The 13,635-nt window shown below is 37.5% G+C and overlaps 1 protein-coding gene across 1 annotated transcript; it reads right to left on the reverse strand.

Annotated features, from left to right (window-relative positions):
• Window positions 1-1,679: 1,679 nt before the first annotated feature.
• LOC106871373 (transmembrane protein 19) lies at window positions 1,680-10,932 on the reverse strand. Its single transcript, XM_014917790.3, has 6 exons — window positions 10,784-10,932; window positions 9,835-9,945; window positions 8,905-9,042; window positions 6,622-6,876; window positions 6,270-6,485; window positions 1,680-5,823 (listed from the first exon to the last, which is right to left on the reverse strand). Exons 1-6 carry the CDS (start codon window positions 10,914-10,916, stop codon window positions 5,657-5,659), a joined length of 1,020 nt encoding a protein of 339 aa, XP_014773276.2. The 5' UTR covers window positions 10,917-10,932; the 3' UTR covers window positions 1,680-5,656.
• Window positions 10,933-13,635: the final 2,703 nt, after the last annotated feature.

The following is a 13,635-nucleotide window of genomic DNA, read 5'->3' on the forward strand; positions in this document are numbered from 1 at the left end:
GGGCTGCAGTGTATCCATAGTCGATATACAATAAGCTCGCTGTTTAGAGGATTGTGGTTTGAATATAAAAACTGTCGTTGTTTAGCCCCGGGTCTACTTTGATTGCGCAGACTTAGGATCAAAGATGTGTTCATCTGTGACCATCCATATTTCTCTTTATATCAGATATTACATTATCCAATGTTAGTTATTTTGAAAGATAGCTTGGTGTGATTTCAGTTGAATTGGCGCGCGCGTGTCAATGTGTGTGTATTATATCAAACACGACTGTGTTTAGTCTAATCTCTTTGATTAAAATTTTTTTTCCGTTTTCTTATTTGTTAATGTTAACTTTGGCCAAGTTTATTAAAGCTTCTTGATTTTCTCAGTCTCACCTTCAGGGCAATTATCATGTTTTTCTTACATTTCGTTATTCATTTTGCACACTTGGAGAGTTTTTTTTTTCTTTTGAAGTTCATAAGAGCATAGCTGCTCATTCCATTTACCAATTTCTGAACACACCAGCTCCAATAGGTTTTATGACGTGGGTCACAGAGATCTCAAACAGCAAATGTCATGATGCAATCCAACTGAAAGCATTCAATCAAGGAAATTCCATACACAGCCTCCTCCTCCTCATCATTGTTGTCATCGTCATCCTCTTTATTCTCATCATCATAATCATCGTCTTCATAGTTGTTATCTGTTGTCAACATTGTTATCTGAGTATTTTGTCTTCACAGTGTCCCCATTCAACACAGATGACCTTAAACAAGTCTTTATAAACTTTACTTAATTTCTCTCTCTCTCTCTCTTTCTCTCATGGCCACAGTTCATAGATTTTGCATGTATTAATACAACTGCCACAACTAGCATGGTTTATTATCTAATTTATTATGGTTGATGAAGTATTTATAAGGAGCTTGATACTTTCAGCACAACTGGTTCCATCAAGGCTAGACAGTGCAACATTTGGTTCAGCGAAGATCACTATGTCCTTCAATGTTTTCTTGTTTCTTTATCTTCAAATCCTTAACATGCTTATCCCAGAAGATTTTTATCTGAAAACGTCTTTTTTGTTATCTAAAAGTTCTTCTGTTGTTATTTGAAACTTTGAAGCTTCAAATCCCTTGATAACAAATCAACAGACATGTCAAGTATTAACGAAGCATAATTAAATTATTTCAGGGCAACTCATGATTTTGACCCCTCATCAATGCAATCATTCAAACAACCCTTTTCTTTTTTTTTACTTCATTTTTTACAACTTTTAAAAAATAGAATCAACATCAAATTCTGTTTGTTACACATGGTGACAGCGCTAAGCAGTGCCAAACCTTTTGGAGAAAGTTTCATGAGTTGTTTAATAATAACAATGGTTTCAAATTTAACCTTGGCAGCATTTGAAGCCAGAATACAAAGAGCCTGAAGAAATGCTATTAGGCATTTTGTCTGGCACAATAACGGTTCTGCCAGCTTGGCATCTTAATTCTTCCAGGAGCGGGGTTTGCTCAATTACATTGGCCCCCAATGCTAAACTGGTACTTCTTTCATTGAACCCAAAAGGAATAAAGCAATGTTCCCTTAGCAACACTTAACCTGACATGCTGACAATTCTGCCTTCAATAATGATCATCAATAACAGCAACATTAACAACAGTAATAATTGTATTATTAAAGAATAACTAACAAAACCACAATTTTATAATATAAAATTTTATTCAAATAAAGTCAACAAAACCACATTTTGTTTATTATTTCATTTAACATAACAGATACATAATCTCTAGTCACATCATTTTCCATATATTTATATATATTTCTCTTTGCACAAGCAGTCTTCTTATTGTTTTCTTTTCACACATGCAAACCTTTCTAACATAATTCTAAAGCAGGAACAAAAATGTAGCCCTGTTCAGCAACACTGAATTTCAAATATCCCCTATTTTAAAGAAGGAAACAATACAAAACAAAGCAGCGTATTATATGAGCAGATTCCATCTTCAAAGATCCACTGAATCAATTAAACAAGCTGAGATTTGCCAAAGCATGGGAGACCTACTTTTCGAATATGGCTAAATCTACATTAGAGTCTTGATCTTCTGGAAGAAATAGTTCAGTCCTGGACCACTATTTAATCATTACAAGATTGAAATATAATCTGGTACAAAATATTGATTACATTCTCATCTCTAAACTGGCATTGTTTCTTCAAACATCTTATTTATAATCACTGAACCAAATCTATTTCAACATACATCATAACACCTTTAACTCTTTTATTGCCATATTTTTGTGGAAATACAGAACTTTTGTTTCAATTAATTTTGAAAATAATTAAGAATTTAGTAAAATAATTGCCATTATTAAGCTGGTGTCTGGGACAAAAATAGATTGTGGAATTTTGATGGAAGGTTTTCATTTTGATCATTTTAAAACCTGAAGTTTATTATCAAAGAACCAGGGATGATGACAGGTGGGTTGGTATGAAAAGGGTTAACTACGTTTCGTGTCTTGTATTTTTGGATAGACTGTGGCACAATGAACTCATTATCACCTGTCGCCTGACTGGGCACTCAGTAAACACCTGGAGCTTACATTAGTACGTTGTTCAAATTACTCAGAAAAAACATCTAAGCAAATACTGTTTGGTTGCCTTATTGCAATCACTGAGCGGAGAGAGAGAAGCACATGCATAGGAGATTGCTGGAGATTTTAAGGTAGAATCTCTTAGCGATAGTCTCCTATGGACATTAGGTATGTACATGGGTCAGCTATCCAGCAAAAACTTACATCAATTATCTCTGAATGGAGATAGGGTGTTGCCCTATTGACCTCCTGAATGTTATAAGAGATCATGATGGATGGTGCAATCAAGTCAAGCAAATCTAAAAAAGCTTAACCAGACGATTGCCAGTTTCGACTTTGTGTTTATATAAGAAGAGAAGCGTTTGGTGTCAGGTTAGAAATGCAGTGTTGCAGTCATTGAAGCAATGAAGGAAACTTCAAATCAAAGTTGATAGCACTGTTCTGATGATGAAAAAAAGAGTTCTCTGCTAAGTTTCAACACAAAAATGGACTCGCAGACTGGTCACTTGAATGCTCTCTCTGACCTTTAGCAAGGCCGTATTTTCTCCACTCATGTTTTTGCAGGCAGATGTTTGGGTTTGACATCAGTTACACCAATTCCACAGGAGATGAGGACTGCTCCTCCTTTGACCAACTAAGAAAAAAAAGGAGGGGGGGGGACATGGACACAAGCCAGGCAGCTCTTGATACCAAAGGATAAGGGGAAAGAAAGGGGCAAAACTAGGAAAGAGTTCAGGTGAGGTTAATGAAGCTATTCTTCCTTAAAAAAAGCTAAAATCTGTAGCAATGTAAATACCATTTTATGAGGCAACACAATAATCTATTTGTTTAGGTTGACAAACAGACAGACAGATCAATGAAGAAACGGGATTGAAAAAATAAAATTACTTTCTCACATTGCACATCATTTTATATCACCCCCCCCCCCATACACATTTATTTACATATGAGTATATGTATGTGGGTGTGTATATATTTTGCCAGTATCCTCCTCAGTAATGACAGCAAAATATCACAAAAGCTGAAAGTTTACAATAGTAAAGCATCAGGGCTCATCTCTGAATGGTCTGCAAGACATGATGAGCAGTTTGAAATTCTCAAATCAATTCTTTATAAATGTCACAACAGGACCATTCCACATGTAAAACCTAGAATGGCAAGTTTCACTGGCACCAGAACAATTTGCACAAACAAACTGACATTTTCAACACAAACCAAAAGGTTTAGGGACTCAAAGTATAGATGGTGGTGGAAGTGGAAGTGATGATGGTTATGATGATGATGATGATATATCAAGGCTTCATTCAGTTTATATTCTTTAGAGTTTTAACACTGAATGATTTTTTAAAAATTCCTTTGAAAGGTCAAGGGTCATGAAAGGGGAATTTGATACACGAGGACAATAATTCATATTTATAAATTTTCTGGATTATCAAGTTCCATTTATTTTTTCAAGAAATCAACAATCTCAATAAAATACAAAAGGCACTCGTAACAACGGCTGGCAATAAAAGACTGACTGAATCATAATGAGATATTTCACACTATATATGTTATACAGAGTGTCCATAAATTATCTTTACAACTTCCACAAGTTCTTTCAGGCTGGCTGCATTGCCTTATGTGTTAAAAGGTGGTATTTTTGTAGTTATATAACTGAGGTTTGATCGTGATTGCTCAAGTTTTTTCTTGTGTCACAGATGACTGCTTTGTTGGCACCAAAGAAAAAACACAGATCAGTGACCTGATTTCTCTAGTCTGGTATTCATCGCAGCCTTTCAGTCCAATACAGGGACAGTGCTCTACCACAAAGAGTTGTGTATGAGTGGATCAAGAGGTTTAAAAGTAGCCAGACAAGCGTGAAGCTCAAAGAGGAAGCAGGGCACCCATCAACATCCACCATTGGCATGAAGATTCAACAAGCTTGAGAGATGGTTCTGGTGAACCAACGAGTGACCATTGATGAGGTGGCATGTTCTCTGCATGGAGAGAAACAACTTAGAAATCCATGACTAGTGCAGCCTCAGATTTAATCAAATGATTGGCCCATTTTTCTTTGCAGAAAAAAAATGATTCTTTCTAACACTTAGATTGATCTTTTACAAGAATTTCTTGTGCCACAGTTGCACCATTTGCAGCCAACAGCTATTTCCAACAAAATGGTGCACCTCCCCATCAGGGGTTGAATGTTCAAGAGTTTCTTACCAAAACTTTCCCAAACCAGTGGATTGAGAGGGGCAGTCCAGCTCCCTGCCCATCTAGATCATCAGATATAACCACCCTGCTAGACTTCTTATGGGACTACATTAAAGACAGAGTCTAACATGCAACAGTTAAAGACCCCCACTGATCTCACAGAAAACATATGCCAAGCCATATCTAAAGCTCATGGTCAGAAATTGAGCATCATTTAGATGCATACAATCGACTCAGACCACAGGGAAGTTTTTCTGATGTTTCTCGGGAAGCTTTATTTCTTTGCCTGTTTTCTGAGTTGTTCTTATTTTACAGAAGTTTTCAAATTGTAAAAATAATTTTATGGACACCCTGAATATATTTCACACTTGGCACCTTCTTTTTCCTTCTTGTTAGAATCATTCTATCAAAAAGCAGTTTATTGAAAATGTTTGACAAAGAGAAGAGTATAAACAGAGACTGACAAATGTCAAACAACCTAAACTGAACGATTGCAGTCATCTTCACAAATATTTCCCAGGTGTTCTGGCCATGCCAGACCAATGGACCATTAAACCACCGACACAAGCAAATAAGGCAGCTGCTACTTGGTCAGCTGACTAGTTAGAAATAGCAGTCTAATCTCCCTCAGATCACCTCCTACTGTCATAAAAAGAGACTGCTACGACACATTAGATAGACAATGTCAGCAAAAAAAAGAAAACTAAAATTGGAATGGTGATGGACAGAACACCTTCGGCTTTCCTCTCTGGAATCGGGTGGAATGGTGACCAAACTCTTATTGCCAATGCATCCAGTGAGGAAAGAAAATGAAAGACTTTTTAGTTTTGATTGTTTGGATGAGAGAGAAAGAGAACCCCAAAAAGGGGAAGCAGACATCTGGGGTGTTATCTTATGTTAGGTAAGACCAAAGATGGTAAGAAAAGATAGAAGAGAAAGCAGCAGTGAGTAAAGAAGAAAGTAAGTTGATGGCATGGTTGTTGAGCAGTTGTCTGCCATTGATATGTTGGACATTAGGAGCAGAATGTTCGACAATTATATTCCGTTCTTGGTCGTAACCTGCAACAGAAGAAATAATAAAATGTCACATGTGGCATTCATTGGTTATTTAATGAGAAAATGAAGACACGACAGGAATAATGGAAGTTGCTGGATGGTTTTTTTTCTTGTGATTTGGAGAGAGAATAGGGTTGGTGGTGGTGGTGGTGGTGATAGACATAGGGCAGAAAGCAATTTCAGACGTGTGTGTGTGTGTGTATGGTTGATTTGTAAATGTACAATAGTACTGTGCAATGTATAACATACGTACTGATGTAGTCATATAAAATGATTTATTAGACACAGAAATTATTATTATCATCATTACATGAAGGATGTGAAACAGCCATGATCCTATGGATATCAACTGGTGAAATAAATATATTCATCTTTCAGATACCAATTAAAATAATTACAATAAATGAAAAAATAGCAAAGAAACCTGAGAATGAAAGTCTGCTACGTACCGGAGTATTGTACAGTTGCTCCAAGGAGAGAATCAATGAAAGACCCACCGAACCCACAGACTAAGCCGACTATGATGACTGGCCACTGGACTGGACTCTCGTGGAGCTTCCGTTGGTTGATGGTTAGCAACAGTGTTAAATAGTAAGTAACACCGATAACCAAACCACCAAGAGCACTGCAGAGTAAACCGACAAAGGAAACGGCACCATTGGTCCCTGGAAAACAACAAAACCAAAATTTAGGGGTTAGGTTGAATATTGACTGATTGCTCTTACGGAGGAATGGATATCTGAATATTCATGATGATGATATCTATAAAATGCTGAGATTTATATAATCACGATTCCTTACCTCTGGGAACTTTTCTTAATGTTGTAATGAGTCGTGGCTGTCCAGAACCGATGACAGTGCCAAATTCCGAGGCAAATGTGTCTCCACAGGAACATGCCAGTGCTCCTAACACAGCTGTTGACATCCATGATGCCTGGTAGTGATTAACAAAATCCACTGGAAATTCTTTCATGCCAATATCAATGAGATACATCAGGCTGATTTCGCTGGCCACTCCACCATTGCATACAACCTGCACCCAGTTGCGCTGGCCGCCTAAAAAATAATGCAAACTTTTCACACACATATATATATATATATATATTATTTTGTTTAAAAGAGTTCCAACACTGTCTGTTTTTTATGTTTTATTTATATTCCTGCAGAACCAATGTGGGGTATAGAATATGGAATATACAATATATAATATAAAATAAAATAAAATAAAATAAAAATGGATGGCACCATGAAAGAAAGTATTGAATGTAGATGAAATATTGAGTGTTCAATATAAAGGATCAAATATATAAATATATAAAGGCGACTCGAGTTTCAGGGCTATTTCCCTTCGTCATGGCCGGTATGAAAGACTTTAAAGTCTGTCATACCGGCCATGACGAAGGGAAATAGCCCTGAAACTCGAGTCGCCTTTATATATTTATATTTATATATTTATATATTTGATCCTTTATATTGAACACTCAATATTTCATCTACATGCAATACTTTCTTTCATGGTGCCATCCATTTTTATTCTATTTTATTTTATATTATATATTGTATATTATATTATATATTGTATATTCCATATTCTATACCCCACATTGGTTCTGCAGGAATATAAATAAAACATAAAAAACAGACAGTGTTGGAACTCTTTTAAACAAAATAATATATTCCTCTATACACAATCATACAAAAAAACCACCTTTTTTGTATTTATTTTTACTCGCATATATATATATATATATATATATACGTATGTGTATATATAAAAATTAATATAAGCAGCTAAGCGCAATATAAAACCATAAAGAGAAAATTTAATCATCACTAATTGTGACTGAGGCTACTGAATAGCCCCTATATTGCTAGAAACCCTTAAAGCTGCATCAATGTACATTTACATAGAATGACAGGGGAGGTAACTGCGCAGTGAGTAAAGCTGGAATCACTGAACTAGTTTCGTCTGTTAATTTCAGACTCCCAAGCGGTGTCTGCCTCACCGCTCAGATGGTTCAGCTAAAACCTTCTGCCAGTATATTATGTATTTAGCAAAATGCGATTGTGTGTACTAAAAATTAATATAAGGAGCTAAGTGCAATATAAAACTATATAGGAAAAATTTAATCATCACAAATTGTGAATGAGGGTGCAGAATAGCACCTATATACATATATCATCATCATCATCGTTTAACGTCCGCTTTCCATGCTAGCATGGGTTGGACGATTTGACTGAGGACTGGTGAAACCGGATGGCAACACCAGGCTCCAGTCTAATTTGGCAGAGTTTCTACAGCTGGATGCCCTTCCTAACGCCAACCACTCAGAGAGTGTAGTGGGTGCTTTTACGTGTCACCCGCACGAAAACAGCCACGCTCGAAATGGTGTCTTTTATGTGCCACCCGCACAAGCCAGTCAAGGGGCACTGGCAACGATCTCGCTCGAAAATCCTAGGGGAGCCAGTCAGGCGGTACTGGCAACGGCCACGCTCAAAATGGTGCATCTCATGTGCCACCCGCACAAGAACCAGTCCAGGGGCACTGGCAACGATCTTACTTGGCTTGCCGGGTCTTCTCACGCACAGCACATTTCCAAAGGTCTCGGTCAGTAGTCATCGCCTCGGTGAGGCCCAATATATGAAGGTCTTGCCTCACCACCTCAGCCCAGGTCTTCCTGGGCCTACCTCTTCCACGGGTTCCCTCAACTGTTAGGGTGTGGCACTTTTTCACGCAGCTATCCTCATCCATTCTCACCACATGTCCATACCAGCGCAATCGTCTCTCTTGCACACCACAACTGATGCTTCTAATGTTCAGCTTTTCTCTCAAGATACTTACACTCTGACGGGTATTCACATTGACATTACACATCCAACGGAGCATACTGGCTTCATTCCTTGCGAGCTTACGTATGTCCTCAGCAGTTACAGCCCATGTTTCACTGTCATGTAGCATGGCTGTTCGTAGACATACATACATACACACACACACACACACATACATACACACACACACACACATACATACACAAACAAGTGGAGTGTAGAGAGAAAAGAAATACAATTTGAATTGTTACCTACCCTCTTTGAAGTTTTCCTCAAAGGACCTTTTTTTACTGCTGCGGAATTTTGTGGCAGACGACGCCGTGAAGAAGAAGACAATCAAAGACGTGGCAAAGCAAATGTTGGCAGAAATCATCAGGAACCCAACAAACAGGGCTGTTGAAGTAGAGAAGCATTGACTTGTATAATAACACTGATACAGATTCTATCTTATACAGGTAACAAATACATTTCACACACAACACACACATATATCTATAATGTTGTAGATAGTCAGCCCATTTGATCCCTTTTGATACCTTAACTGCAGACTCGATGCACATGAGAATTTACCATCAGGGTGTTACTCAAGTGACCCTGCCATTCAGCCAGGATGGTAAGGGTCACTGTTATCTCTTACTGAGATAATCTGCAAGAAAACCTCATTGAAATGGTCCTTTAGTCAGCTGTCAGTTCTGATTGTGGGGTATATGCAGAGATGATTGATAACAGGGCTATTGAAAGATACCTGGTGGTGCTTAACTGTTGAATCACAATGAAGACTGAAAATGCTTTTTACACTGACCACTGACACAGTTTTTGTGCTGTTGAAGAAGACTAAGTTACCAGGACCGGCTGTGTAGTTAAGAAGCTCATTTTGCAACCACATGGCTTCAGGTTCAGTCCCACTGTGCAACATTTTCAAAGTGGTGCCCCAGCATGGCCACAAACCAATGACTGAAACAAGTAAAAGATAATAAATGCTCACAAAATGGCAGTTTTGGGGGGGTCTCTTTCTGAAGCTTAAATCTGGTTTATGGAGGTGTGGCATAACAGGCAGGTTAATGATGAGGAGTGGCAGTAGGGATAAGCAGGGGTGGGAGGGTAAAGCATAAGCTACCACCACCACCACCACCACAACAACAACAGAGAACAGAACAAAACAAAACAACCACAGAGAAGACGAACCACTAAAAGCTCCAGAAGTATTCAGTGATTTCCGGTGGAAGGCTACACTGGCTAAAAGCACTGGTGAAACTGTGGAAGCTATCCATCGCCAGGGAGTCACGGCTTCATAACCTGAAAAAGACAAAAAACAAACACAAAAATACTCATATGACAACTTTTAACACAAATTAATTTTGTTCATCAAATTTAGCAGCAAAAGTTGGGGATCTTGATACGGATTTTGAAAGAAAGGAAAAGAATGGATGTAAAACTCTCTCTCTCATATATATATATATATATATATATATATATATATATATATATATATATACACACACACACATATATTTCTTTATTGCTCACAAGGGGCTAAACATAGAGGGGACAAACAAGGACAGACAAAGGGATTAAGCCGATTACATCGGCAGCAGTACGTAGCTGGTACTTATTTAATGAACCCCAAAAGGATGAAAGGCAGAGTCGACCCCGGCGAAATTTGAATTCAGAACGTAACAGCACATGAAATACCGCTCAGCATTTCACCTGCTAACGTTTCTGTATTTCGATGGCGACAAGGAACTTTAACTTGTAGCAGAACAACACATCCCAAACATCATCGACTTTTCAGTTTCCTCGTCGCTGTCGATATTCCTCGCTTCAATATATACACACATATACAATGGATACACACACGCTACTAATCAACAGAAGGCTTTGGTAGAAGACCCTTCCTAAAGGTACCGTGCAGTGGGACGAAGCCCAGTGGTGTGTGGCTGTGAAACGAACTTCTTAATGACACACCCAAGCCTTTCTAGAATTATGATTTAAGCCATCTGCTGAGTAGACTCAGATGGGAGAAGTGTGAAACCTATTTGCTACCAAGGGAAGGCGACATATAACAGGCGAAACTCAGTACGGGAGGGTCCCTTCATCCCGTTTCCTTGCCCACCAAATACACTTAACAACTTACCTGAATCTTGAAAGATGATTCCGTATCCAACATTTAAGACCCAACAACAAAATCCGAAAATAGCAGCAGCACCGGCGAAGACAATATACAAGAGAAGGTTTTCGTAGCGTTGAGAGAAACCGGACGACGCCATCTTATTAAATACATGTAAAGATGGTCTTTCTTTCGTGTATATAAGTAAACCTTTGCAGACTGATCAGTCAAAACAACGAAATAAGAAACAATGTGTGAAACTTTATAAATTACGTATTTATGTTTTTGATGCATGGATCAAAAAAATTATTATAAAAAAAATAAAATTTATTATACGAAGCTATTTTTGATGACTGAGTATAACGAAGTTCGAGGAAGTTAAAGGGAAAGAATCTTAACTGGAAAGATCGCTCGGTCCCGGTCGCAAGATTTCAATGAGGCATTCAAGGAGAATAGCGTCGAAAATTATTATTTAAAAAAAAAATTTTCTTTCAAGCGAGTGTGTTTTAAACATTGTAGTTTACGAGCCAAAAATAGATAAATAGAAATAAATTGGTTGTTGGGAGGGAGGATTTTTTCGTTCTGACTATTTTTCAGATCTATATTACGTATATTAAAAAAGATATAATCTCAGATATTTAAACCATAAACATGGACTCCTTCTGCCCTAAGGAGACACGCTTTTATTATAATTCTGTTCTTATCTTGGATGCCTTGTGAGAACAAGAAGGCACTTTCCACTTCTTCCTCCTCCTTATCATCATCATCACTTACGTCTGCTTTCCATGCTGGCATGGGTTGTCACAGTCCAAGCGAGTTCTAATTCATAGGATCATGTCTCACATGCACAATTTATGTTTGATGTGCTTTCTATGCCTTGATACCTTTCCTAAGATCCGCCCTTAGGTGCTATGATATAAAACACTTTACAAAGAGCAAGCATCATCATCATCATCATCATCATTACCTTCATGGCACCAGCACAAGAGAGGTTAACTTGCCTTTCACAAGTTGAGGCTCCTTGCTTCGTTTGCCACCCACTTTGCACAATGTACATTTTATAGGGGCAGAATTATGCATTTTATCATGGCATTTTTCATCTTCATCACCATCCCTACCCTCCTTACTCTCATCATCATCATCATCTTGTAATTTATGAATACATCAATGAAATTCTATCAAAACAGCTGTAGTAAATTTTAACCACCATTTCTGTTCTTCTTTTTATATATACATATGTATATATGTATATATGGGTGTGTATGTATTTGTGTGTACCATTGACCTGGCATCACTCATCCATGTTATGGAAGCAATGATGTCCATTTCCAATCTTTCATGAAAGACATGTCTAGCCATGGAGAAATACTTGCTTGGGAAAAAAACAGGTGACAGGAAAGTAATATGGCCATGGGAAATGTGCCTCAATGAATTCCTTCTTGCTTTTCTAAACATGGGAAAATGGACGTAAAAATGGCGATGATGATAATGATGAATAGTGATGATGACGACAACGACAATGCCGATGATAATGTTGATGATGATGATGGTGACGACAACGACAATGCCGATGATAATGTTGATGATGATGATGGTGATTTTGTATTTATACTTGGAATCTATGCTATGATGTATGGAGGGCGTTTGTACTAGAGAAAATACAAAAAAAAAAACAGCAAAAACAATCCAGGGAAATAAAACATATTTTATTTCATCTCATCTCTTTTCATTTTTAAATTTTCACCCACAAAACAAATTCTTTCCCCAAAATTAAATAATGACCAAAATTTTCTGTCATTGTTTTTCACTTTCTCCATTGTATAAAGTTTCTATGACACAAAAGTTCTACATACGTCAAACGAGACTTCGGTTAGATGTAATGACACAAAAGTGCAATGATTCAAAGCTATTTAATTAATTTATATTGCCTTTAATAAATTGGTATATTGGTAGAATTGTGTGTATGTATATACAACTATATATATACCTCATATATATATATATATATATATATATATATATATATGAAGATGCATGGCTCAGTGGTTAGAGCGTTGATCTTACGACTGTTATGTTGTAAGTTCGAATCCCGGACCGGGATGCGTGTTGTGTTCTTAAGTAAGACACTTTATTTCAAGTTGCTCCAGTTCACTCAGCTGTAGAAATGAGTTGCGATGTCATTGGCACCAAGCTGAATCTCTTAGAGATCATTAAATAATATACACATTTGATTAATTAGTTGTTATTTTTTATTAAACCTTTTAAAAAATAAAAAAAAAAACGGAGGGAACTTAGTTAACCTAATATATATATATATATATATATATATATATATATATATATATATATGACCAAGTCAGTAGCAGAGGAGGATGCTCTGAGAGCATAGCTGTGAGAATAAGAATAGGCTGTGCAAAGTTCAGAGAGCTCCTACCTCTGCTGGTAACAACGGGCCTCTTGTTCAGAGTGAAAGGCAAACTCTATGATGCCTGTGTGTAAATAGTCATGCTACATAGCATTGAAGCATGGGATCTGACTGCCAAAGAACATGTGTAGGCTTGAAAGAAATGAAGCTGGTATGCTTTGCAAGATGTGCAATGTCAGTGCGCACGTATGACACAGTGTAAGCGTCGTGAGAGAAAAACTGGGCATAAGAGGCATCAGATGTGGTATGCAAGAGAGATGACTGCGCTGGTTGGCCATGTGATGCATATGGACGAGGACAGCTGTGTAAAAAAGTACTGATTTCTACATGTGGAAGAAACCTGTGGAAAAGGTAGATCTAGGAAGACATGGTGGTGAAGCGTAATGTCCAAACGTTGGACCTCACTGAGGCAATGATATAACACGCTTGAGATATAACACGCTTGAGAAGACTC

This window comes from Octopus bimaculoides, chromosome 24 (assembly GCF_046866305.1).
Source record: "Octopus bimaculoides isolate indiv1 chromosome 24, ASM4686630v1, whole genome shotgun sequence".
NCBI lineage: Eukaryota > Metazoa > Mollusca > Cephalopoda > Octopoda > Octopodidae > Octopus > Octopus bimaculoides.

Excerpts from the sequence above, each read along its gene's own strand:
- LOC106871373 (XM_014917790.3), bottom strand. The coding sequence starts at position 10,916 with ATGGCGTCGTCCGGTTTCTCTCAACGCTACGAAAACCTTCTCTTGTAT. Across the intron at positions 9,043-9,834 it reads TACTTCTGGAGCTTTTAGTG|CCCTGTTTGTTGGGTTCCTG; the intron begins GTTCGTCTTCTC and ends CTACTTCAACAG. Across the intron at positions 6,877-8,904 it reads TGAGGAAAACTTCAAAGAGG|GCGGCCAGCGCAACTGGGTG; the intron begins GTAGGTAACAAT and ends ATTATTTTTTAG.